This window comes from Protobothrops mucrosquamatus, unplaced genomic scaffold (assembly GCF_001527695.2).
Source record: "Protobothrops mucrosquamatus isolate PMUCROS unplaced genomic scaffold, P.Mucros_1.0 scaffold1667, whole genome shotgun sequence".
NCBI classification, from domain to species: domain Eukaryota; kingdom Metazoa; phylum Chordata; class Lepidosauria; order Squamata; family Viperidae; genus Protobothrops; species Protobothrops mucrosquamatus.
This window is the reverse complement of record NW_015387824.1, coordinates 177,989-202,786: the sequence shown is the minus strand read 5'-3', so window position 1 is coordinate 202,786 and position 24,798 is coordinate 177,989. Positions and strand designations below refer to the sequence as shown.

Genomic DNA, 24,798 nt, shown 5'->3' with positions numbered 1-24,798 from the left:
TGTCTTCTGAGTTTGGAACAGTGTGTGTCGCCTCCTCTGTCTTTCAACACACTATTTAATCTCAGAAGACAGCTTCCCAGTTGGAGAATCCTCAGTTTTGAGCTTGGAGTGGGTGTTCTGAGGTGGAAACATTTCCAATTTGAACTATTTTGCAAAGCTTTCAACTTGTTCTAGATCACAGAAAAAAACATATGGCAGAGAGATTTAATCTCATTTTCACGTCATAACAAGAGCTCTTTGAAGCTGATCCATGGTTAATTCTCAACGTGGGTTCGCTTTATCTAGCACAGCGGTTCTCAACCTATGGGTCGCGACCCCATTTGGGGTCGATCGACCATTTCACGGGGGTCGCCAAGCAAGGATGTCCGCCATTTTTTTCCCCCTTTTCCGGCGGGTGCCTTACCTCCCTTGGGCTGGGCCAGCTGGTGGTCGGCCTGCTCCGTCTCTGCCGCTTGCCAGCTACGCCTCGGCCGGCGCAGGGGGCGGAACCACGCATGCGCGGCACTCCCGGGCAGGGAAAGTCCTCGACTTACGACCGGTTGGGTACTCCTCGACTTACGACCGGTTTAGTCCTCGACTTACGACCGGTTTAGTCCTCGACTTACCCAGTTTAGTCCTCGACTTACGACCGGTTGGGGGTCGCGGCATTAAAAAGGTTGAGAACCACTGATCTAGCATTCCCTCAGGTTAACTGTACTATTTGGAACCAAGCACATTCACTTGCAACTTTTCTGCAGGCAAACCTACCATTGCATCAGCTTTGTGCTTCAACCTTTTGGCATCCTTTAAGTGAAATTCTATTGGATGTTGTCTGAAATACACAAGAGAAAAGTGTTGTGGTTTTTTTCAGAGTAGGCAAACATATTCAGATACAAATTTTATGCCAGAGTTTTGAATGAACAGCCCAAAGATCTCTAAATATTTAGTAAGCTTTTCTCAGTGAACTTATGAAATCAACCCAGCGGGAAAATAAAAACAAAGATGAAAACCCAAGCTGGTCTAATAGGCTACAAGAGAAATTGAGAACTCAAAAAACAACATGTCACAGCCGGGAGGAAAAAGAAAATATTCTTACCGGTGAGGCTTGCTTTGAGGCTTCATTGGCTTGGAGGTACCATTTGGCAAAGAAGGCACTGGGAAAGGGTTGGGGACATCATCTGCAGAGCCCTGGAAAGACGAGAGAGGAAGAATGACAAATACGTGTAACTCAGAAATAGCTACATACAAGTCACAACAGAACTTCTGCATTCTTCAGTGAGCATGCATTTTTGTTTGCCCCAGCATTACTAATTGTAATATGTGATGCATGTAACATGTGGTATGATAGGAGCCTTCCAGTAGTTGAGGGGCTGTCACAGAGAAGAATGGGTCAACCTATTCTCAAAGCACCTGAGGGCAGGACAAGAAGATCATTAAAGAGAAATCTAACCTAGAACTAAGGAGAAATTTCCTGACAGTGAGAACAATTAATCAATGGAAGAGCTTGCCATCTGGAGTTGTGGGTGCTCCCATCAGTGGAGGTTTTCAACAACTAGACAACTATTTGACCGAAATGGTATGGCATCTCCTGCTTGAGCAGGGGGTTGGACTAGAAGACCTCCAAGGTCCCTTCCAACCCTATTATTCTATATTCTAATTTGATCTCGCTTTTTATAGACCGTGAGGAAGCTTGTTCTTGGCCCTTGCAACGTTTGAATAGACGAAAACATTTTTAATCAACAGAAAAACATTGCACAAATCCTTTTTTTACAAATGCCCAAAACAGGAAACAACTTTGCATCCATCAGTGTCAAGGAATAAAAATAACCCAACATTATCTCAGTGTTGAATGAACTGCATATGGGGTTGTTTTAATTTGGGAGGAAGTGATGATTCACTTAACAGTGTTCTAAAAAAACCACTGCTTTAGCGACTAAGGCAGACAAATTTCCACACCAAAGAAATATATTATCTTCACAGTTGCAATCGAATGACAAAATTACATAAATGCAAAAGCTGAGGAGTAATCTCATCAATAGATAACTCTGAGTTATTTTATTCTGTTCGTTGGGTTTTGTTTTCTTGACTGCAAGAAAGCTTATGTTGAAAAAACAATTAGCTTTCCTTATCTCATGAGAAAGTCAACTTTGGCCAAGTTGTAGCTTTTGACGGAAGCCACACCATAATTAGAAAAAATCTTGTATAATTGGCCAAAATTACATATAGTTAAGCATATTTCATCTTATGATTATAAGTAAGATGCTTCTGCTAACCCAGGGGTGTCAAAGTGGCAGCCCACGGGCCGAATGCGTCACGCGCAAGCCACGCCCACCCCGGCTCCACAAAGGCAAAAACCGTCGTAATACGTCATGTGTGATGCAATAGAGTTTGACACTTGTGTGCTAACCATTTTATCTCCTGTCCTTTAATTGGTCCCAAGCATCTCAATGTTAAAAGTTCTTATTCAGCTATCATGCCACAAACCCATTGACAAACTTAAAGGCATTTATGCAATCATTAATAAAAGCCAGCTAGTCTGCTGGCCACCAAGATAACTTGAGTTGATTGAATTCTGAATAATACAGCAAGCAAATACATTACAATATCTCTACTTCTCTCTATATTTAAACAGTTCAAACATTCTTTTCCCATCTAAATTTCTGGCTGGGACATCCACTATGGAGAGTATACCTGCAGCAGCTCATCTATAGATATATTTTGATCCACGTAATTGTGATATTCAAGGCTACTTAGAGGAAAAGAATCACCTTCACAATACAGGGCAGTCCTCGACTTACGATCGCAATAGAGTCCCAAATCTCTATTGCTAAGCAACAGAAGTGAGTTTTGGCCAATTTTATGACCTTTCTTGCTACGGTTCTTAAGTGAATCCCTGCAGTTGTTAAGTTAGCAATGCGGTTGTTGACTTTGCTGATCAGAAGGTCACAAAAGGTGATCACACGACCCCGGGACATTACAACTGTCATAAATATGAGCCAGTTGCCAAGCATCTGAATTTTATTCAGGCGAATGTAGTAGGTATGCTGCAATGGTTGTGTGAAAAATGGTCATTTTTTTTCAGTGCCGCTGTAAGGAACCGTTGCAAGTTGAAAACTATCAGTACGGTGAAATCTGCCAATTTTTACAACTTCTCCTCTTAACAACCCAAGTTCCAAAATCACGTGCCTTTTGCCAGGTCCCTCAGCAGAAGTTGCTCACACCTACTTTGTCACTTTTGGAGTTTTCCAAAGGTTTTCCCTCCAGTTTCCTGTGCTTGGAGGACGACGGCTCTCGGTGGCTCTCTTTGCTCTTGGCAGTGCCGATACTGGGACCGGGAACTGGATAGCAGGCATCGTTTTCGTTCTTTGGCCGCTTCTGAGCTGTCTTAGGTGGCTTCTGAGCAGGCTGCACGGGAGACAGCGGTGGTGGCATGGGCAGTGGCATCTCTTTCCTTTGAGTCTCTGTTACCGAGAGCTTCGACATCCTAGGGAAGGAATGATCAGGTCAGTGTGAGTTCCAAGGAGTATTATTTTAAAATTGTAGGAGAGCAGCCTGGAATGAAAATTAAGCACACAGCACCCGAGTTCTGTTTACTCAATAAAAGGTACTGAAACAGGCAGATAACTAATCAACAAACATTTTCCTCTTGAGCAACAGAGGGAGAAAAAGTCAGGTACTTTTGGCTGATTCATTAACATGCTGATAATATACATAAGGGATAGCAGAAATGTAGACCAAGACGCATCTTTGATCTGAAGTGAAATATATTGACGAACTATAGCAAGGGTGTTAAACTCAATTTCATTGAGGGCCACATCAGCATTGCGGTTGCCCTTGGGGGGGCATGTGGGTGTGGCCAGGGTGGGTGTGACCTACTGGGTGGGCGTGGATGGAGTGGGTATGGCCTACTGGGTGGGTATGGCCAGCTCTACATCGTTCGCCCCACTGCCTGCCAAAACCCTTCCCCCGGAGCCCATCAAGCCAGATATGTGAAGTAGGCGAGGGCCATTTGCTGGCCACTTCCAGGTGATGGTGCATTTCTTCATTCCTCACAAAGGGTGACACCTCCCCAGCATGCACCCAGGGGGTGGGGCTGACGTGGCAGGGGCTGGTTCCTCGCTGTTTCCAGACGGCCTTGTGGAGCTAAGACTGAATGCGTTTCAGCATAGATGGCTACCACAACATTGTACATTGGCTCCCGGCCGGCCAGGGCCAAGGCAGCGGGGGCCGTTCCCTCACTGTTTCCAGAATGGGTTCGTGGGCCACATGAAACCACTTCACAGGCCGCATCTGGCCGCCGGGCCTTGTGTTTGACATGTCTGAACTATAGATTTCTTAAAGTTTTAAATTTAGTTGCAGCAAAGCTTGGTTCCAGTTGTTGGATTCAAAGAACTTTCCAGCTAATTTAGATATTGTAGTGGAGTTTAAAATTTTTTACTTTGAACTTCAGATAATCACTTTTGCATAAAACATATCAAACAGATGTATGATAAGTTTCATAGTTACATTTGGGATTATCCACTAATAATTTTCAGTTCCAATTAAATGACACAAATTCTTTTTTTTAATCAGCTTTTCTAAACTCAATACTTCGCTCATCATAAATTGCAATTAATTAACATGCATACATATGCACAAATATTAGAGTACTGTCATACAATGAAATGTTTATCCATACAAGTGCAATGATTAAAAAAATCTTGCACAAAGTATCCACTCAATTCTATTTTCAATGGATACCAGAGTTTTACAATGAATCCCAGATTATTTTGTAAGACATTTATATTTTACCTCTATTATAAAGAATACAAGATAATATAACAACTCTCTACACATAACACACACACACACAAACTTTTACCTTACCTCCTAGGGCAGTGGTGGTGAACCTATGGCACGCGTGCCAGAGATGGCACTTGGAGCCCTCACTGTGGGCACACGTGCCGTTGCCCCAGCCTTGCCTCCCCCTGCGACCCCCTCCTCACCAGCAGCCCCCCTGGAGGAGAGTCGCCCCCGAGCGTAACCCACACAGAGCAGCGTAGCCAAGGACATGGCAGCCAGGCAGCGTAGATAAGACTCTGCCCTCATGCCCCATCCTGCACAGTTGATGCTGTGGGGCGCAGGCAGAGGGCGTGGCCACCATGGTGCTGCTGAGCTGCCTGGGCGCTCTGCGGTGGGCCCTGGAGGCGGTGAGTGGCTCTGCGGGCAGGCAGGGTGGGGGACGGAGTGGGGGCAGAGCAGGGGCAGGGCAGGGGGTGGAGCAGGGGCGGGGCCAGTTTTTGGGCACTCGGTCTCTAAAAGGTTCGCCATCACTGTCCTAGGGAGCTAAAGTGGAGGCTGAGGTACACTGAGATCATTTGAATCTAAGTGTCCCCAGTCCAAAAATCTCCCCAGTCTTAATGCAGAAGACTGAGTCTTTATTAGAGCTATCACATTATTTTGTTTTGCACACTTCAATAGCAAATTTAAGGAAGTTGTCTTCAGACATTCCTCATGTTGTAGGACATAGGTAGGACATAAAGCTAGCCAAACTCAACGTTTTAAGTCTAGCTTATCATTTGAAAGGATTATTCATCACCAGAAGCTATTCCAAATGCTGTTGATCCGCTCATCTGGTGTTGAAGAGGGGAGAAGGAATGGATGGGACACCTTGTCCTTGAATATCTAACTCTCACTGCTGGCTGGGAAATTCCAGGAATCAAAGTCCACCCTCTTAAAAATGGTTGAAAAACACTGATCTAGGTGAGCAACCTGCAGACAGCTTGTGATGGAATAGGGATGGAAATAATAAAATATCTGTATGCATTTATTATACATACATGTTATTATAATACACGTTTCCGTTTTGCATTACAAACAGGAGCAGGAACATTTGCTTCCACACACAAACAGACCCAGCCTGGATTGCATGTAAGAGATTTAACTCCCCAGTGATTATCAATTTTATATAGTCAAAAAGACAAGTGTCTTATCTGCAACTCCTGAAATTTACTATGTGGTTCAGAAGAAATCCAAAGGAAAGAACAGTTTGAACATGTATTAACAGACTAATTGTTTGCTAATGTACAATTAATTTAAACAACCAGAGTTTGAGGGTTTAAATTTGCTATTAAGACAGAATTTCAACTTTAATCATATAGGAGTTAGATTTCTCACTTAGAGGCAGCCATAATAATGTTGTTGTTATCTTTGTTCTTATTGAACGATTAGTAGCCAAAACAAATTAAAAAAAAAAAAGAACCACCATAGTTCAATACAGAAGGGACCAGAGTGTTCAACTTAGTAGCCTAGATTTTACTAGCTTAGTTCTCTACGTAACAGCTTTGTACTCACTTAGTTTTACTGGAATCTTTATGGCCTAAAGATGAGGAAGATTTGGTTTCTCTATCCAACTTGACCTTCTTCTGATCAATTCTCAGTGCATCTTCTTGCTGATAAAAAGACAAATACAACCCTTAAATACTTAAGGAGGTGTCCCCTTTCTGACTACACACCTGTGAAACATGGAAAGCTGCACACCTGTGCAACATGGAGACCTGCACACCTGTAGCCACATCAGAAGCAACAATCAGTTCTACCATGACAAGCAAGACTAATAAGCTCAGCTGTTATCCCATCCTTGCTACTCCCCCTCCTTAAGAGCAACCAAAATTTTAGGGAGGAAAAGAAAGAGCCGAGGGAAGAGAAATTCAAAACAGCCTAAAGGGGAAGGCAAGGGAAATGGTCTCTCTTGAACAATAACTTGGAAGCCAGTTTAGTCTAGTGGTTAAGACACCAGACTAGAAGCCAGGAGTCTGGGAGGTCTAGTCCTGCCTTAGGCATGAAAGCCAGATCGTTGACTTTGGAGCTAGTCCAGGGGTAGGCAACCTTGGCTCTTTTATGACTCATGGACTTCAACTGCCAGAATTCCTGAGCCAGCATAGCTGGCTCAGGAATTCTGGGAGTTGAAGTCCATGAGTCATAAAAGAGCCAAGGTTGTCTACCCCTGGGCTAGTCATTCTCTCTTAGCCCAATCCATCTCAGAGGTTTGTTATTGTGGGGAAAATAAGAAGAGTGAGGAATATTAGGGACTTTCGCAGCCTTGAATTACTTATCATATAATAAAGGTGGGGTCCCCATACATAAAATAAGGGAGATTGGATGACTGCCTGATAGGACCACTACGCCGTAAGCTTTTTCTCACAGGCTTTATAATTAAACTACTGTACTACAGTCAGAAAGGTCTAGTGGCGGTTTCGCTGTGTGAGACCGAATCGTGGGTTATTACCAACATTATTTGCTTTTTATTGAAAAATACGGCACTTGTTACAATTGTACCGTTTACGGGTCACTGAGGCATAGAAATAAAATGAAAAATTTCACATGAGACTGGAAATCCTATCTTTGACGGAGCTGACTCATTCAGCAAACTTCATCATCCAGCAGGCAAGATTATAGAATTGTCATTCTTTTATTATTAGATTTTTTTTTTATCCCAGCTTTTTATTAAATAGCTCAACGCAGCAAACATGCCAAATAACCCTGTCTCTGATTTTCCCCACAATCCTGTGAGGTGGGTTGGACTAAGAGTGACAGGCCCAAAGTCACCCAGCCAGTTTTTCATGCCTAAGTTGGGACTAGAACTCACCGTCTCCTGGTTTCTAGGTCAGCCCTTGAACCCCTGCACAAAACTGGCTTTTAAGAAATCACGATCTTCGTAAATTATTAAAAATGACTGAGGAAAAAGAAGAGTTCTTACCACTGCCAAAATCAAAGAGTAAAGTAGAAATTTGTTTTTGCTGATGGTTCAATAAATCTCTTTATATCGCTTTATACGTATTTCACGAATAACGTTTCTAGGGAGTTTCAATTATATGTAGATGGGAACTGTTACGTGGCTTCTAACTTTAAGTGTACTGAAGATACCTAACATCTCAGATCCTGGGAAATGATACCAATCTCTGACTATGTACCATGCCAGTTTCAAATTCTGGAAGCTGCTCCACAAACACATCTGGAGGGAACCAGATTGTAGCAGTGTTTCTCAACCTTGACAATTTTAAGGCATGTGGACTTCAACTCCCAGAATCCCACAGCCAGCAATGCTGGCTGTGGAATTCTGGGAGTTGAAGTCCACATGCCTTAAAATTGCCAACGTTGAGAAACACTGGTAAAGGCTTTGGCTCCACACAGCTGTGGTTCCTCAGTTTAACTGGAATCAAATCAGTTTAATCAAGACAGTTGAACAGGAATCAAATGTGGAAGTAGGAGAAAGAGATTGAGATTAACTTGAAAATTGCCTCTTTTTACTAGGTTTCCTTCACCTTCCACTTACAAACACTTATTCTAAAATAAACTAAGTGACCTAGAAACCCTATCAGTGACTGGGATTGTAAGACTTGCTTATTGTGTTTGTTTTCAAAGTTTCATGTTGCACCCTTGCTCTAATAGCTTTTTAAAATTGAAATTCAAGATTTTAACGGAGTCCTCCTACAAGTTAAAGAGTATGTAAACTAGTACTTGCGTTTATGTGCCCTGAAACCAAACAGTGGGAAGTTAATAGTTCTTCATAAATTCTATATAGCTAAGCTACAGAATGTGTTGCCATAAACTGTGTCAATGACCATCAAGTTGGATATTTTTAAAGCTGAATTAAGTTAAATTAAGATATGGGCCATCTGTTGTCTACAAATGGTAGCTGCTGAGGATGCTAACTATGATAGTCACATTGGAGGTGTCCTCTCTGAGGTCAGAACTGGCACGAACAATTTTCACTGGGGGAACATACTAGTAACTAGTGGATTAAATGAAATCCTGATTTGATTCGGAAATTGATTTTAAGCTAATCTAACATGCAGCTAATTTTGAATGCTCTTTCTTGTACGTGCAGTCCTTGACTTATGATCACAACTGAGCCCAAAACCTCTGTTGCTAAGCGAGACATTTGTTAAGTGAGTTTTGCCCCATTTTACCACCTCTCTTGCCAATTTTTAAGTAAATCCTTGCGGGTGTTAAATTAGTAACATGGTTGTTAAATGAATCTGGCTTCTCCGTTGACCCTGCTTGACAGAAGGTTACAAAAGGTGGTTACATAATCCTGGGACACAGCAACCGTCAGAAATGTGAGTCAGTTGCCAAGCGTCTGAATTTTGATCATGTGACCCTGGGGATGCTGCAATCGTCAAAAAGTGTGAAAAACAGTCCTAAGTCACTTTTTTTCAGTGCCATTGTAACTTTGAATGGTCAATAAATGAACTGTTGTAAGTCGAGGACTAACTGTACTTCCTCAATCTGTAGAGAATCTTTTGAGAGGAGTCAGTCAGAATTGCACACACCACGACTATAAAAAAAGGATTAAAGTAGGCCATTTCCTCAATGGAGGGAAGAATGGAGTCTCTGTGAATTTACCTAAATCAGGGGTCTTCAAACTTGGCCCTTTCATGACTGGTGGACTTCAACTCCCAGAATTCCTCAGCCAGGCACGCTGGCTGAGGAATTCTGGGAGTTGAAGTCCACCAGTCATAAAAGGGCCAAGTTTGAAAACCCCTGACCTAAATCAACACTAGATATCTCTTTAACATAAGTCCAATAAGGCCAGTAAAGCCCTCACATTGATTACAGCTTTCTTCCTGTTGATGATGTTGGGTTTTTTAATTGCAATTTTATTTTTCTCTGATTTTAATCACCTACATGCAATGCAAAGACCAGAGCTGCAATCCCTAAGAGTACAAATTCGTGGATTATTAGCTTTACCTCATCTGGGTCAATGCTAGAGCCGCCCATTCTCCACCAAAGTGTCTTACCTTTCTCTTTTTGAGAGTTTTGCTTGGCGCATCTGTGCTTCTTTTGTTGATACCCTGCTTTGTCATACCATGGCTCTCTTTAAGTTCATGTTTTTTAGGGAAGAAGAGCCCCTTTTCGGGTGGCTGAGGGATCCGTGAGAGGAGAGCCAGCTCAATTTTAACCACAAGCCCTGGCGGGACGGGGCAATCCCTCAAGGGCGACAGCAACTTCTTATCCCTGATAGGCAAAATATATTTGTCCCTTTGAAGTTCCTCCTTGACAGTTAGAGATACCTTGGAGCCATTAGTTCGACCGGTAGCAACCACCCTCGGGCTCCCACTGAGAGGGCTGAGGGGCAACGGTTCCAGGGCGCTGCCCGCCGCGTCTACTTTTGCATCCTCGTGAGCAAATAATGTTTTCAGCGTTTGGTGCAAACCTTTGTGCTTTTTCTTCTCCGTGGTTTCCGGGGCAGTTGGTTTCGATTCCTTCTTATCATCAGATTTCGGCCTCCCTTTCGTTTTCACCTTAGGCTTGTCTTTGGAAGATTGGTCTTTGGCCCCGTAGGGTCCAGGTGGCTCACTTTCAACCGTCAGGCCTCTCTTTGGTTCCTCCTGGACTGTAGCTTTGTTGGATTTCCTGGGTTGCTTACTGCCCACCGTCTGGTGGTGAGACTCTTCTGGGGCTACAGGAGACTTTTGGTAACTGCGTTTGGTAGGGAGATGGACGCCTTGACTTGACCGAGAAACTCTGCTGCCAGTTTTGGAGGGACCGTCTGCCGTCGGACATTCCCTTTTGCCTCCATTGCCACTGCTAGAGCTGACAGTTTTTCCTTGTCCTTTGCTCTCCTGGACGCTGCTTCTACTATGGTCATCTTCCAGGAAACTCTCTGTGGGAGATACTGGCTGGTTTACTTTGATCAGCCAGTTGTTCAGCTGCCAACATCTGTTGGATGTTTGTGGATCAGGCTATGGAAAAGAAAAGAAAAGGGGGGAAAAGGGGAAAAAATGAATACGTGCCCAAGAGGTCATCAGAAATTGCATGGGATTCTGTTTTGAATTAACAATTTCTGCACTCTAGTTTGAACTAAGAGATTGATGACTCACCCAGAACCATGACTATGTCTATTGACTGTATTCCCAAGTTAACAAATACTGAAACAAACAAACAACAATAACAACAAAAACCAGAATGTCCCATCCAAAGATATCTTGCTTCCTCATTATCTTTCCTTATTGTCTCCTAAGACATGAAACACCTCCCAAGATGACCCTGGATGGCTCATAAAAAATATCATCAAATATCATCACAACCAGGACTGTTTTGTTATGTACATACTTATTATAATTAAAGGCTAAACAATAGGATATATATGAAATGTGAAATATAAAGAATGCTTGCTGGAATTGGGTATGTCTAGTTTAATGAAAAGAAGGACTAGGGGTGACCTGATAGCAGTGTTCCAATATCTAAGGGATTGCCATATAGAAGAGGGAATCAAATTATTCTCCAAAGCACCTGAAGACAGGACAGGAAGCAATGGATGGAAACTAATCAAGTAGAGAAGCAACTTAGAACCAAGGAGAAATTTCCTGACAGTTAGAACAATTAATCAGTGGGACAACTTGCCTCCAGAAGTTGTGAATACTCCAACACTGGGAGTTTTTAAGAAGAGACTGGACAACCATTTGTCTGAATGGTATAGGGTCTCCTGCCTGAGCAGAGATTGGACTAGAAAACCTCCAAGGTCCCTTCCAATTCTGTTATTCTGTTAAATGCAGAAATACCCTTCAAGTTTTTATTGGGGTTTAGTTTAGCAGTTTCCTCAACCGGACACCCTTCTAGATTCTCACGGTTGGGTCTGGGAAATTTAAGTCCTTATCTTCAAAAGACACTGATTTTGGAGAAGGCTGACCTATACTGTACTTATAGTGATAATGATTGATCTAGATTCTAAGATTTCCAAGGAGGTCTAAATCTTTCTACCTGACCACCCAATTTTGAATGGTTCCCTCTGTGTAGGGAAGATGATAAAAAAAAGGGGGGGGGGAAACATAGTCGCCATTCTTTTTTTTATTCTTTCCAGTCCAATGAGATATAGGAAACACATTATGTAAAGTTCTCTCTTTGTCTGTCAGTGGGATAGCTTTCCAAACACTGAACAGAATGGAATTCAGGAATGGGGGGAGGGGGGGGGAAACTGGCAAAAAGAAAGATTTAGTTTGAAAATAAGCCAAATTCACTGCGGAGAAAAACATTTCAGAATACTGTTTCTTCCTCAATGCATCTCAGTTCTAAGCCCCATCCACCTTTCTGGTCAGGAAAGCAAAAACACCACACAGACAGACAGACAGACAGACAGACAGACAGACACACACACACACACACACACACACACACAGTATTGTTTCATTACATAGGAAAAAATGCTTCCATTTTGACAAAGAGGTTGGAAAGAATTTTTTAATAACCTTAGTTTATATGGACATCCATCTCTAGTATATGACTTTGGGCAGTTTACAATTAAAAACAGAACCCCCAAAATACAATACAATATAAAAAGGTCACAAAGCATATAAAAATCCCAATAAAAGAATTCTACATTAGAATATTTGTTCCTAACAAGCTAGTTTTCTACGGGTAAAGAATCGTATTCATTTCTCGCCAAAGTAGGGGTAGCTTAGATATAGAATTACTTACTTGGCAAAAAATTACGTTATACGTGTCCACAATAAAAAGTGTACTCCACAAAAAAAAAATTTGCATCAATCCAAAATTCCTTCAACATGGTGCTATTCTAACAGGGCAAGGGATGGTGAAGTCAACTTTTCTTTTTGTTCCTGAAATCGTTTCAACATAGGACTGCTTTTAATTATAAAGCTGGTGCTTTTTCCTATTTTGATTTCCCAAGTAGGTCACTGGAAGCCTCCAAAAGTGAAGAAACCAAGCCAAGTAAAATTATATGGAGCCCATCCAAGTCCGGGGGGGGGGGGAATAATAACAGGAGGAGGCAGAACTTTGCTTACAGGACTGAATGTTCCATGCAAATTCTTAACTAACTTTTAAAACTTTTCTCAAAGGGTTATTTTTGAAAGTGAAAAATAAACACCGTGCTGCCTGTTAAATGCAAACATAAACCACCAAAACAGGGAGGATGAAAAGGCCTGAGTTCGAATTTAGAAACAGAATCGGGGTGCTGAGTAACCCACATACCCCGCACAGATTCGGGTTTGATCCAGAATCAGAGTAGAGCTGGAAGGGACCTAGGACATGGGTGTCAAACTTGCCACGTCACGTGATGCGTCGCAACGTATCGCGACTTTTTTTGGCATTGCCAGAGCTGGGGTGGGCGTGGCCTCTGTATGATGCAACCGGCCTGCGGGTTGGCAGTTTGACACCTCTGACCTAGCAGGTCTTCTAGTCCAGGGCTTTTCAACCTTTTCACCCATTGTACCACTTTTAGGATATGGCTACGTCCGACTACCACCAGTCGCCTAGCAAGGTGTCAAAAACTTGATGACCAAAAAAAAAAAAAGGGAAAAAAGTGATATAGTACAGGTAGTCCTCGACTTACAACAGTTCGCTTAGTGACTGTTCAAAGTTACAATGGCACTAAAGAAAAGTGCCCCCCAAGCCACAGCCGAGCAAGACACCTGCCTGCCCACCCGGCGGCGCCCTTCCTCCTGTCCGAGGTTTTCATTGCTGTGAGCATTTCTGTTGAGGATTGGCAGTGGGGGTGGGTTGGGGGGGGTGTTTGGTTTATATTCTCCCCCCCGCGTCTGCTGGGTGGTTGCAGCAGGTTTTGGTCACTTCACATGACCCTGGGACACTGTGACTGTCATAAATATGAATCAGTTGCCAAGCATCTGAACGTAAATCACCAGACCCTGGAGATGCTGCAACATTCCAGCTGATCAGCGCTTCTTCTGGGCTCAGCAGAAGGGCCAGGATCAGCACCGAGCTCCAGCTGGATCCTGGCACTGATCCTGGCGCTTCCACTGAGCCCTGGCAGCCCTGCATCTCCAGCCATCTCTCGCTCAGGCTTGTGCAGTGCTGCCACCGGTTCAGCTCATTCCCCTCACCCGCTACCACTTTTCTGGGATGGTCACGTACCACCTGCCAGGTGCCAATGTACCACAGGTGGTACCCGTACCACTGGTTGAAAAGCCCTGTTCTAGTCCAGCCCCCTGCTCAAGCAGGAGACCCTATATCTTTTCAGACAAGTGGCTGTCCAATCTCTTCTTAAAAACCTCCAGTGATGGAGCACCCACAACATCTGAAGGCAAGCTGTTCCACTGGTTAACTATCCTCACTGTTAGGAAGTTTCTCCTTAATTCCAGGTTGCTTCTCTCCTTGACTAGTTTCCATCCATTGTTTCTTGTCTTGCCTTCTGGTGCTTTGGAAAATAAGCTGACCCCCTCCTCCTCCCCTCAAATACTGGAATACATGAATCCAAATACTTAAATACTGGAATCCAAATACTGGACTCCAAATACTCAGATACTGGAATCCAAGTTCAAGTGATCTTTTGGGGATACCCAGAACCTGAAGGACATTACAGTTATATTCAGAGGATGACTTCGAATGCTTCCACATGATAAGAGGATATAATTAATGAGCCAAAGTTCAGACACACTGCCATTTTGTCAGTGCGTATAGTCAAGGCCATGGTTTTCCCAGTTGCAATGTATGGCTGTGAAAGTTGGACCATAAGAAAGGCTGAGCGACAAAGAATTGAGGCCTTTGAACTATGGTGCTGGAGAAGACTCCTGAAAGTCCCCTGGACTGCAAGACGATCAAACCGGTCACTCCTAGAGGAGATTAACCCTGACTGCTCTTTAGAAGGCCAGATCCTGAAGTTGAAACTCAAATACTTTGGCCCCCTAATGAGAAGGAAGGACTCACTGGAGAAGGGCCTAATGCTGGGAAAGATGGAGGGCAAGAGAAGAAGGGGACAACAGAGAACGAGGTGGCTGGATGGAGTCACTGAAGCAGTAGGTGTGAGCTTAAATGGACTCCAGAAGATGGTAGAGGACAGGAAGACCTGGAGGAACGTGGTCCATGGAGTCGCGATGGGTCGGACACGACTTCGCAATTAACAACAACAAAAGGTTGTTGTTAAAAGGTTTCTTTAAAAATGGCTTCAGATGGCTGAGTAACTACTGTGAATTTTTAATTTATTTATTTATACTTTGCATCTCTAGTCCATCTATCTCCATCAGGGAGGGGCTCAAGGAATTTACAAATCATAGCTGACCAAAGTGGGTAGAGAGGAATGCAATTACAGGATATGCAGATATACCACTGTGTGTCACATGTATAGATGTGTGTGTGTGTTTGTGCAATGAGACCAACCCCAATTAGCAACATTTCTGAATTAATAATCCTGTGTACAACTGTCTACCTCTTCTATTTACCTATGGAAAAAGTTTGCAGAGTGTTCAGTTGGTCAATGAAAAACAAGTCTTTTCCAATTTCCCTTATTTCAGTCGACAAGTGAAAAGGCCCCAGAATAACTGATTAATATCCTGACCCTATATTTAACTCTTTTTGAGGAACTGGCAGTTTCCCATTAACAGTAGTTTTCCTGAAATGATTGGCCTTGTGTTCTGTTGGATTGCAAATTCTATCATTCCTGATCGGCATAGCCAACAACCAGGAGATGTATTGCAGCATTTGGGGGGGGGGGGAGAGTAGGGGGGTATCAGGAAAAGGAAAACTCATTAACTCTCTCTCCTTCTGTGTAAATTCTAGCTGCAAGTCCTGATTGTTCCATGTGGAAGCCACAGTAATATGTGCTGGTCTTGCATGCTTACCAAAGGTAGTGTAGAAAATAGGAGATGGTGCAAAGCTATCTAGAATAGTTTTCCAACATGTTCTTGTACAAAGAGGGAGAAAAACATCAAAAAAGGAAATCACTGTCTAGATCAGTGTTTCTTAACCTTGCCAGCTCTAAGAGGTGTGGACTTCAACTCCCAGAATTCCCCAGCCAGCCATATTGGCTGGGGAATTCTGGGAGTTGAAGTCCACATGTCTTGAACATAGTAAGGTGGAGAAACCCTGGTCTAGACTAAGTTTCTCAACCGGGACTACTTTAAGATATGTGGACTTCAACTTCCACAATTCTTCAGCCAGCGTGGCTGGCTAGGGAATTCTGGGAGTTGAAGTCCATACATCTTAAAGTTGCCACAGTTGAAAAACACTGATCCAGAGTACACAGAGGACACATTTAGAAAATGGACACTGTACCTCAGGTGTCGAGACTCTTGTTGGAGGATCAGTTCCTTCGCTGTCACTAGAGCTGCTTTCTGATTCAGAATCGGAGGAACTGTCTGAATCGCTTGTGCTTTCGGATTCTGCACTGCTGGAATGAGCCAATGCCACACTCTCAGGTTGCGATTGTGGGGCACTGCAAACCAAAACCAGGGGATAAAATTAGAAATGGACGCGGATCGTCTTTCTGAATTCTCCTCTTCCGCTTGACACGGCCCTGTGAGGTGAAACAGTTCAATCAGCACAACTTGCAAACATGACACCACTGTTCACCAATCAATGCGAAGACCCAAGAATGAAGGAAGATCTTTAGTCAGGTTTTAGAGACTAAGAAGGACATGGCTAAAAATAAAGTAACACGCAACCACAAAGAGGGAGATTGCCATAGTTAGGCTGTTGGGATGATATAACTGCTGGCAACATAAGGAAACTCGAATGCTTTTAAAACCGAATTGCCAAAACATACTGCAGGCAGTCCAGGACTTATGATCACAATGTTGCTAAGTGAGACAGTTGTTAAGTGAACTTTGCCAACTTTCTTGCCACGGTTGTTAAGTGAATCGCTGCAGTTGTTAAGTGAGTAACCCCATTGTTAAATGAATCTGGCTTCCCCATTGACAATGCTTGTGAGGAGGTCGGAAAAGGTGATCGCATTACCACAGGACACTCCAACCCCAGCTGCAAAGCATCTGAATTTTGATGTGACCATAGGCATGCTGCAACGGTCGTAAGGGTGAAACATGGTCGTAAGTCACTTTTTCAGCTCCGTTTTATTTTCAGTGTTACTGAATGAATTATTGTACGTTGAGGACTACCTGTACTTTCCTGAAGAAAAAATGTCATATATCTGTATGCAAACCTTCTATTTTCATCCTTTTTCCCATTCTGTATTATTCCAAAGAAAAATTCTTCAGTGTGTGAACATATGGATGGAAACGGATGGAAACTAATCAAGGAGAGAAGCAACCTAGAACTAAGGAGAAACTTCCTGACAGTTAGAACAATTAACCAGTGGAACAACCTGCCTCCAGAAGCGGTGAATGCTCCAACACTGGAGGTCTTTAAGAAGAGACTGGACAGCCATTTGTCTGAAATGATATAGGGTTTCCTGTCTGAGCAGGGGGTTGGACTAGATGACCTCCAAGGTCCCTTCCAACTTTATTATTATTATTATTATTATTATTATTATTATTATTATTATTATTATTATTATTATTATTATTATTATTATTATTATTAGAAATAGATTTGGTTTGCTTAAAATTCAATCTTAGACATATTTATTCCAAATTAGGCCCACATCTTGCAGGAAATTTATTGAAACTTTGTGTGATTTGCATTCTTGCGAGAGCAATCTAGCCCCTGCGTCTATCCCAGGGGTAGGCAACCTTGGCTCTTTTATGACTCGTGGACTTCAACTCCCAGAATTCCTGAGCCAACATAGCTCAGCTTGGAAACTCTCTCTTTCCCCTCAGCATGGCTGGTTCAGGAATTCTGGGAGTTGAAGTCCACGAGTCATAAAAGAGCCAAGGTTGCCTACCCCTGGTTTATCCAAAGAAGAATTTTCCAGTCCTTCAAATTTGAAGTGCCAGGCATAGAAACATACATCACCCTACAAAGAATGTGCTGTACCGCTGATCCAAAGCCTCTCTTCTTCCTGAAGGATTTGGGTAATAACTAATGGGGCTGCACTCGCTGAGCAGATGAATAGGCCTTCATTCATTACAGCACATATTTAACAGAGCGTGTGTGTTTGTGAGCACATGTCACTTGCTCTATTCCTAATATACCGTCAGTCCTTGGTGGGAGTAAAAGCACAACATTTAATTTCTAACACTTTCTTTATCCAGTCAATATACATTTAAGATAATGGGAAAAAGTACTTTAATAATAATTACTTTAATGCTAAATAATTACATAGGGGGAGTGACAGCTCAGTGATTAAAGACGCTGAACTTGGCAGCCGGAGGCCTCTCCCAGCTGGCAGCCACCTAGCAGTTTGAAAGCATGCAAATGCAAGTAGATTAACAGAATAACAGAGTTGGAAAGGGACCCTGGAGGTCTTCTAGTCCAACCCCCTGCTCAGGCATGAAACCCTATACCATTTCAGACAAATGGCTGTCCAATCTCTTCTTAAATACTTCCAGTGTTGGAGAATTCACAACTTCTGGAGGCAGGTTGTTCCACTGATTAATTGTTCTAACTGCCAGGAAATTTCTCCTTTGTTCTACATTGCTTCTCTCTTTGGCTAGTTTCCATCCGTTGCTTCTTGTCCTGCCTTCAGGTGCTTTGGAGAATAGCTTGACTCCCTCGTCTTTGTGGCAACCCCTGAGATATTGGAACACCACTATAATGTCACCCCTAGTCCTTCTCTTCATTAAACTAGACCTCCCCAATTCCAGCAAGCGTTCTTTATATGTTTTAGCCTCCACCTATTAGATTAATAGGTGCCACTTCGGTGGGAAGCTAACAGCTTTCCATGTCCCTTTGGCATATAACCATGCTTGGCCGCATGACCACGGAAATTGTGTTCGGACAACACTGGATCCTTTGGCCAAGAAAGATCCCTTGGCCAAGAAACAGAGATGAGCATTGTGCCCTAGAGTCAGACATGACTGACAGGGAAACCTTTACCTTTTTTTTAATTATTAATCATTTCTAGAAAGGATGCTAATTTGAGGAGGTAAACTGTTGCTGTGGGCTGATTCACACCTATGGTATTTGTATTATAGGTAGTCCTTGACCGACAATCTTTTGTTTAGTGACCATTCAAAGTTACAGCAGCATTACAAGGGTAACTTAGGACCAAACCTCGCGCTTCTGACTATCACAGCATCCTCTAGGTCAGTGGTGGCGAATCTATGGCACGGGTGCCAGAGGCGGCACTCAGAGCCCTCTCTGTGGGCACGCGTGCCGTCGCCCCAGTCCTAGGCCTTCAGCTGGGTTTTATAAAACCTTTTCGCTTTAGGCCTCCGCCACCATGTGCAAAACAACAACAACGGTTCAATCAGTCAATTTCAACTTCTCACGGGAAAAAAAAAGATCTTGCAAAGTTGGAATTGATTGAACTTTTTAGTCCCACTGCAGCCACGCCCACCCAATGGGCCACACCCACCCAATGGGCCACACCCACCCGGCACTCGACGATGCATAAGTGGGTTTTGGGTTGCAGTTTAGGCACTCAGTCTCTAAAAGGTTCGCCATCACTACTCTAGGGTCACATGATCAAAATTCGGGTGTTTTGCAACGGGCATGTATTTATGATGGTTGCAGCATCCCAGGGTCACGTGACTGGCATTTGCAACCTTCTCTGCTAGTTCCGATGAGCAAAATCAACGGAGGAAGGCAAGTTTGCTTAACAACCATAGGATTCACTTAGCAACCGCAGTGATTTGCTTAACAAGCTTGGCAGAAAAAAGGTAATAACATCGGTGAAACTCATTTATACCAACTGCCTTCTGTAGCAATGAAAATTCTGGTCGTAGTCGTTAAGTTGGGGACTACGTCTTGTGGTTCCCCAGTTCAAAACCTGGATCAGCTAGATTACGTCAGGGAGAAGTTTCAATGAACGGAAGGAGACAACTCACAACTCATTGCCATGGGACAATTCAACAATTCAATTTAAGGATTTAAAATTATTTTTAAAAATAGTTTAATTTTTATCATTCACGTTTCATTTTTGTCCCTCTCTTTTCATCCTTTCTTTAGTGATTCTATTCCACCGTTTCTTTGATATTAGTGTAATTCTTGTCCCGCAGCAAGCTGACTGTGGAAAGTTGTCCTAGACCCTTCAGTGAAACCCACTGAGCCAGAACTTTACTATCCATATTTGTCATGTTGATAAATGATCAGAAACCTCAGCATGAGCTAATTACTTTATACACATTCACACCAACACACAGTCCAAAACAGGCTATGATCATTTTTCCAACAATAGTAAGCATTTGACTAGCACAAGTGAAGCAATGCCTAGCAGAATATCAAATTAGCTGAAAATGTTCCTATCTAAGGTTTACATGTTGAAACATGCCTTGTACTCAACCCAAACTTATCACTTCAGTTCACATATAATTAATGGCTTGTTTTTGAACTTCCCATATCAAACTGCTTGAAGTTATTCTTCCTCCTTACTCCATATTTAAATCATATTCTCCTTTTGTATTCTGAGATTTGGGTGTGTGGGTTTCTTTGGAGGGCTATAAATGTGCACGTACTTTTCTAATGTAAAATTTTAAAAAATGAACTTTTTTTTTTACTTTTTGCCCACCCTAGTGAATTTTTGCCTTGCTGAAAAGCATGATTTCTGCCAATTCCAGATCTACAGTTGAAGAATGTAACAGCTTCAGGGACAAGGTAATTATTAGTGTCGAGATCAGGCATCATGGAGCAAAACATTAGCAGTTGCTTAAACAACTTATTGGGAAATATGCCAAAAAATAATCTGCATTTGGAATCAATACTTTTATCCTAAAGTATGCTCCTCAAAACTTACAGTGTTTATATTTCTAATAAGCAGAAATGAATTTTTACAGATAAATACCCTCAAGTTCAGATTCATAGTTTAGTTGTAGAGCTTTTACTGTTTTGGCAAAAAAAAATATTTCAAGGTCTTTTGCCCTGTTATATGTATTTATTGGGATGACATCCTGGCTTTTCAGACACAGGTTTAGCTTTTTCAAAGAAGGCTTATGGATACAACTCAAGTAGGTTAGTTACTTTACTGCAGACTAAAATGAAGGTGTTATATGTAGTCCTCAACTTACGACTAATTGGGCCCAAAATTTCCATTGCTAAACAAGACAGTTGTTAAGTGAGTTTGCCCTATTTTACAAAATTTCTTGCCACAGTTCTTAAGTGAAACACTGCCGTTCTTAAGTTAGTAACACGACTGTTAAGTCAATCTGGCTTTCCCACTGATTTTCCTTGTCAGAAGATAGCAAAATTGCCAAGCATCTGAATTTTGATCACGTGATCATGGGGATGCTGCAATGGTTGTTAAGTGTGAAAATGATCATGTCACCTTCTTCAAATGGTCACTAAATGAACAGTTGTAAGTCAAAGGCTATCTGTACAACAAATGTACCTACTGCTTTTTATGAAAATCAAACTGTATATATGTGAATGTATATCCCAGGGTTTAAATGTAAGACTCTACCTGGTATTTCCAAGGCAACAAATATTTTGCCTTCTCAGGCTGAGATGTAGGGCAGCCGAGAGCCACTGACACTGGGGTAGCTTCACTCCTAATATTATTGAGAAATAAGCCACACTGTTCAGTTATTCTCAGTCAGTATTGTAGCTTTAGAGATGCTTGAGTTTCTTAAGAAACCACTTGAACCTGGAGGTTGAATAATTACTTGCTATTTGGATAAATTATGCCCCACCCATTTTTTAATAATAATTTGTATTGAAATTTAAGAATAGAAAGATAAAAAACTAATACAAACTAGGAGAAATATACAAAAGAAAAAGCACTGGAACACTTGATATGTTTTTTGTGGCTTGGAAGCCAGGAAGATATTTGCATATGGATGTAAAGCTGCTAGGCAGAATGTTATTCATTCGTTGGATGAATGAATGATACCGCCCTTAAAGGAAACAGAATGTAAAAATAAATATACTGAAGAGCAAAGATCTTGCAGTGTGTACATGTGTGCACGCTAAAATCCAGCATGGCTATAACAAGGTGTTTGGATATTATTTACAGGCTTGGCTAAGGGGGTAAATTGTCTTGAAATTTATGGCCAAATCTATGCTCACTCTCAGCATATTTTCTGAGATTCCGGCAAGAAAAATCCTCATTTTGTGATCAACTCAGAGCATTGTATTTTGTTCTGAATTGTCTGTATGATTGATTACCCAAGTATCATACACGTATACCCAACTATGCAAGTTTCCCCCCCCACAGAGTAGACCTTTCTGCAGTCTGTCTTCTTCCACATTGTACAGTTGTATTTTATTATTAAAAAGCTAAGTGAAAAAACATTTAAAAAGTAAAATTAAACATCACTGCTTTTTTTTCCCTCTCTTTTCGGGGGCTAAAGTTTTGTTTTGTTTATCTCCTGGAGACTTATTTCCCAAAGAGGAAGCAAAGATTGAATTGCTTAGCAAAATGCTTCTATGCTGCCCCCCAAGCTGCAACCCCAAAGCAGGAGGCAAGGGGTTCTGGGAAAAAATGGTTCCCCAACCTTTCCGGCTTTGTGGACAGGCAGGGGCAGGGGACAGAGGGGATGGTTCCATGCGAGTTGCCGGCAAGTGCCCAGTGCCATTTGTGTAATTGGCCAGCAAGTACTCCCACCACTTGTGCAAATGAAGTGTTTGTGCACACGCTCGCCTGCTGCTCGTGCAATGGGGATGTGCGGGCTTGCTCGCTGCTCCTACAGCCCAGTTCTGAACAGTTCACGGCCCAGTAATCAGCCGCGGCCCAAGGGTTGGGGACCCCTGGTTTAAACCTCTATTCTTTAACCTTGTGGATACACTACTTTATTGCAAGTGTTCACTGCTCAGTATACTTGCAATAAAAAAACACTCTTAATGCCCACAAGGAATGAAATGGATAGTATTCTGGAAGAGGCAGGGAGAAGAACAATTATCTAAGAACAGATCCTGATTTTTAAACCATATTTTACAGCAAGGCAAGATTAGATTACTTAGCAATATCTGAGACTGCTCTGAAAATAATGAGTATACTTCTGCATATGCATTGTTTCGAATTACCTAATTTTCCTCCACGGAGCTGATACTAGCTTACATAAATGGTACTTCATATCATATTTACTATCACCTCTGCAAACTGGCCGTTCAACGAGTTATTAAGGAAATACTGTTTTGCTCATTCTTATTATCACAGCCTAGAGGTCAAGCAACACAACTCGGTATTTTTCCAAGTTTAAATAAACTTGGAAACTTGGAAACCAACATAAACTTATGTTGGTTTCAAATCAGCCTTACAAATAAATATCTGTAAAAAGTTTAGCTTGTCTCTTTGAACTTTTCCTACTCTCTGAATACTTCTACAGAAATTTCTAGTTACACATAGTGAATGTTTACATCAAGCCTTCTTCCCACAATTTCCTCTTATTCTTCATAAAGAAATCGTACCTTGGAGGCGTTGATGAGGAAGACGGTTTATCAGAAACCTGAAAAAAGGGAAATGAACAAGAGAAAGTTTAGTTTAACCAGGCCATGTGGAAAATCAACTGCAGAAAAATTTAAATGCATTCTATTGTACTGGAAAGATTAGTCTACCCCAACCACGTGCCCTACAATTGCACTATGTTACAATTCTCAAAATGCTTTGATAGCACAGCACAAAGGTCAGGAATTCTGTGAGTTGTACACAAAGTTGGGGAAGACTGATTCACAGTTGAATATATATATATATATATATATATAGACATATATATAAATACTGACTTGGTCATCGTCGCAGTCTTCACTGTCACTGATCTCTAGATCTTTATGCAGTGTTCTGAAAGGCAAAGAAGTCATCAGTGCAGATCAATACTCAGACTTGAATTACCATAAATTTATTTTGGCAAATGCAAGCTTAATTCTCATGCAACCATCTTGGCTTTTGTATGCAACATTCACAGGTCAAGATTCAAAAGTTTTACCTTTGTAAACTTCCCAGTTTAGTAAAGAAAGTGTTCTAGACAAATTATGGTGGACACAGTAGTTTTTCAGAAAATGTTCTTTACGGAACACAAATTTCGTATTTGCACTGCAAAAATAAATAAAAATAAAACAAAAACCCTAACCCAACCACATACTCTTGAAAGCAAGAGAAATTCACGCTCCACTACTCACTGCCTAATAAAGAAAACGTGCCGTAAAAGAAAATCTACAATATACGCTCCTACAAATGTGATTCAGCAATGTATTCCTAAATATTGCAACAATTCTGATAGGCAAAACAGAATGTGCAAAATTAGTCACAACAATAAGCTATTTAAAGCTTGTCATAAAATGAAACGCGGTCATAATGTCTATGGTCAACCTAGTTTTCATTTATTGAAGTTTTGAGAACAGCTGTGAGCAACTGAGAGAAAAGGAACAATTTAATGATATGTAACAGAACAAATTAATAACTAAAAGTAGAAAATAAATTGTTCTAATTAATTAAGAGAATTAATTCAATAATACCTATCTAATGAATAGGAAAATATATTATATTTAAAACACTAACTCTTTCAATGCTACCTGTGAAATCATGAACATTTAAATGTGACATATGTAGGAAAACTTCAAAAAAATGCATAGCTGAATTGAGTTAAAATAAAAATCATTAAAATATCACCCTTAAGATGCTTGGGTTTCAGTTCTGAAAATATAATTAAAAAGTTCTTTGCTCCTTCCAATAACTTCAACACTGTGCTCAACGTGTTAATTTTGTTTTCATTTATCCACAGAAGCTGAAGACTATACTCAACTGTTCTCAAAATGCGGAAACCTGACCACTTTGGGGATGATCCCTGGCAGCGGTTTGCTACCAAACAAATAATACTTTTAAGAGCCAAGAGAACAAAGTGACGGATAACAAATCCAAATAAAAACACAAGAGATTAGAGATTCTAGATAAGATCTATTTATTTAAGCTTGCCAGCTGGCAGTCCTTTTTAAGTATACCTCGTCCCCCAATCCTGTGGGCGACACACATACACACTGAGTGTGATTGATAAAGCTTTGTGTGCCTTGTATTTGGAAATGACTAGAGTGGCTAGAATGTAGTCATATTATGGCTGAAGAGCAAGTAACGAGTTCCCCAGCATTTCTGGGGAAGCCTTG

At 41.7% G+C, this 24,798-nt stretch overlaps 1 protein-coding gene across 1 annotated transcript in view; it reads right to left on the bottom strand.

Moving 5' to 3' along the window:
* Positions 1-24,798, bottom strand: part of AFF1 (AF4/FMR2 family member 1) — a 51,225-nt gene that overhangs the window by 9,545 nt on the left and 16,882 nt on the right. The window contains exons 5-12 of the mRNA XM_029285429.1: positions 23,428-23,482; positions 23,113-23,150; positions 15,988-16,147; positions 9,762-10,706; positions 6,313-6,410; positions 3,205-3,463; positions 1,076-1,167; positions 748-811 (exon numbers count right to left, since the gene is read on the bottom strand). Coding sequence (XP_029141262.1) covers positions 748-811; positions 1,076-1,167; positions 3,205-3,463; positions 6,313-6,410; positions 9,762-10,706; positions 15,988-16,147; positions 23,113-23,150; positions 23,428-23,482 — 1,711 coding nt within the window. The remainder of the gene's footprint in view (positions 1-747; positions 812-1,075; positions 1,168-3,204; positions 3,464-6,312; positions 6,411-9,761; positions 10,707-15,987; positions 16,148-23,112; positions 23,151-23,427; positions 23,483-24,798) is intronic.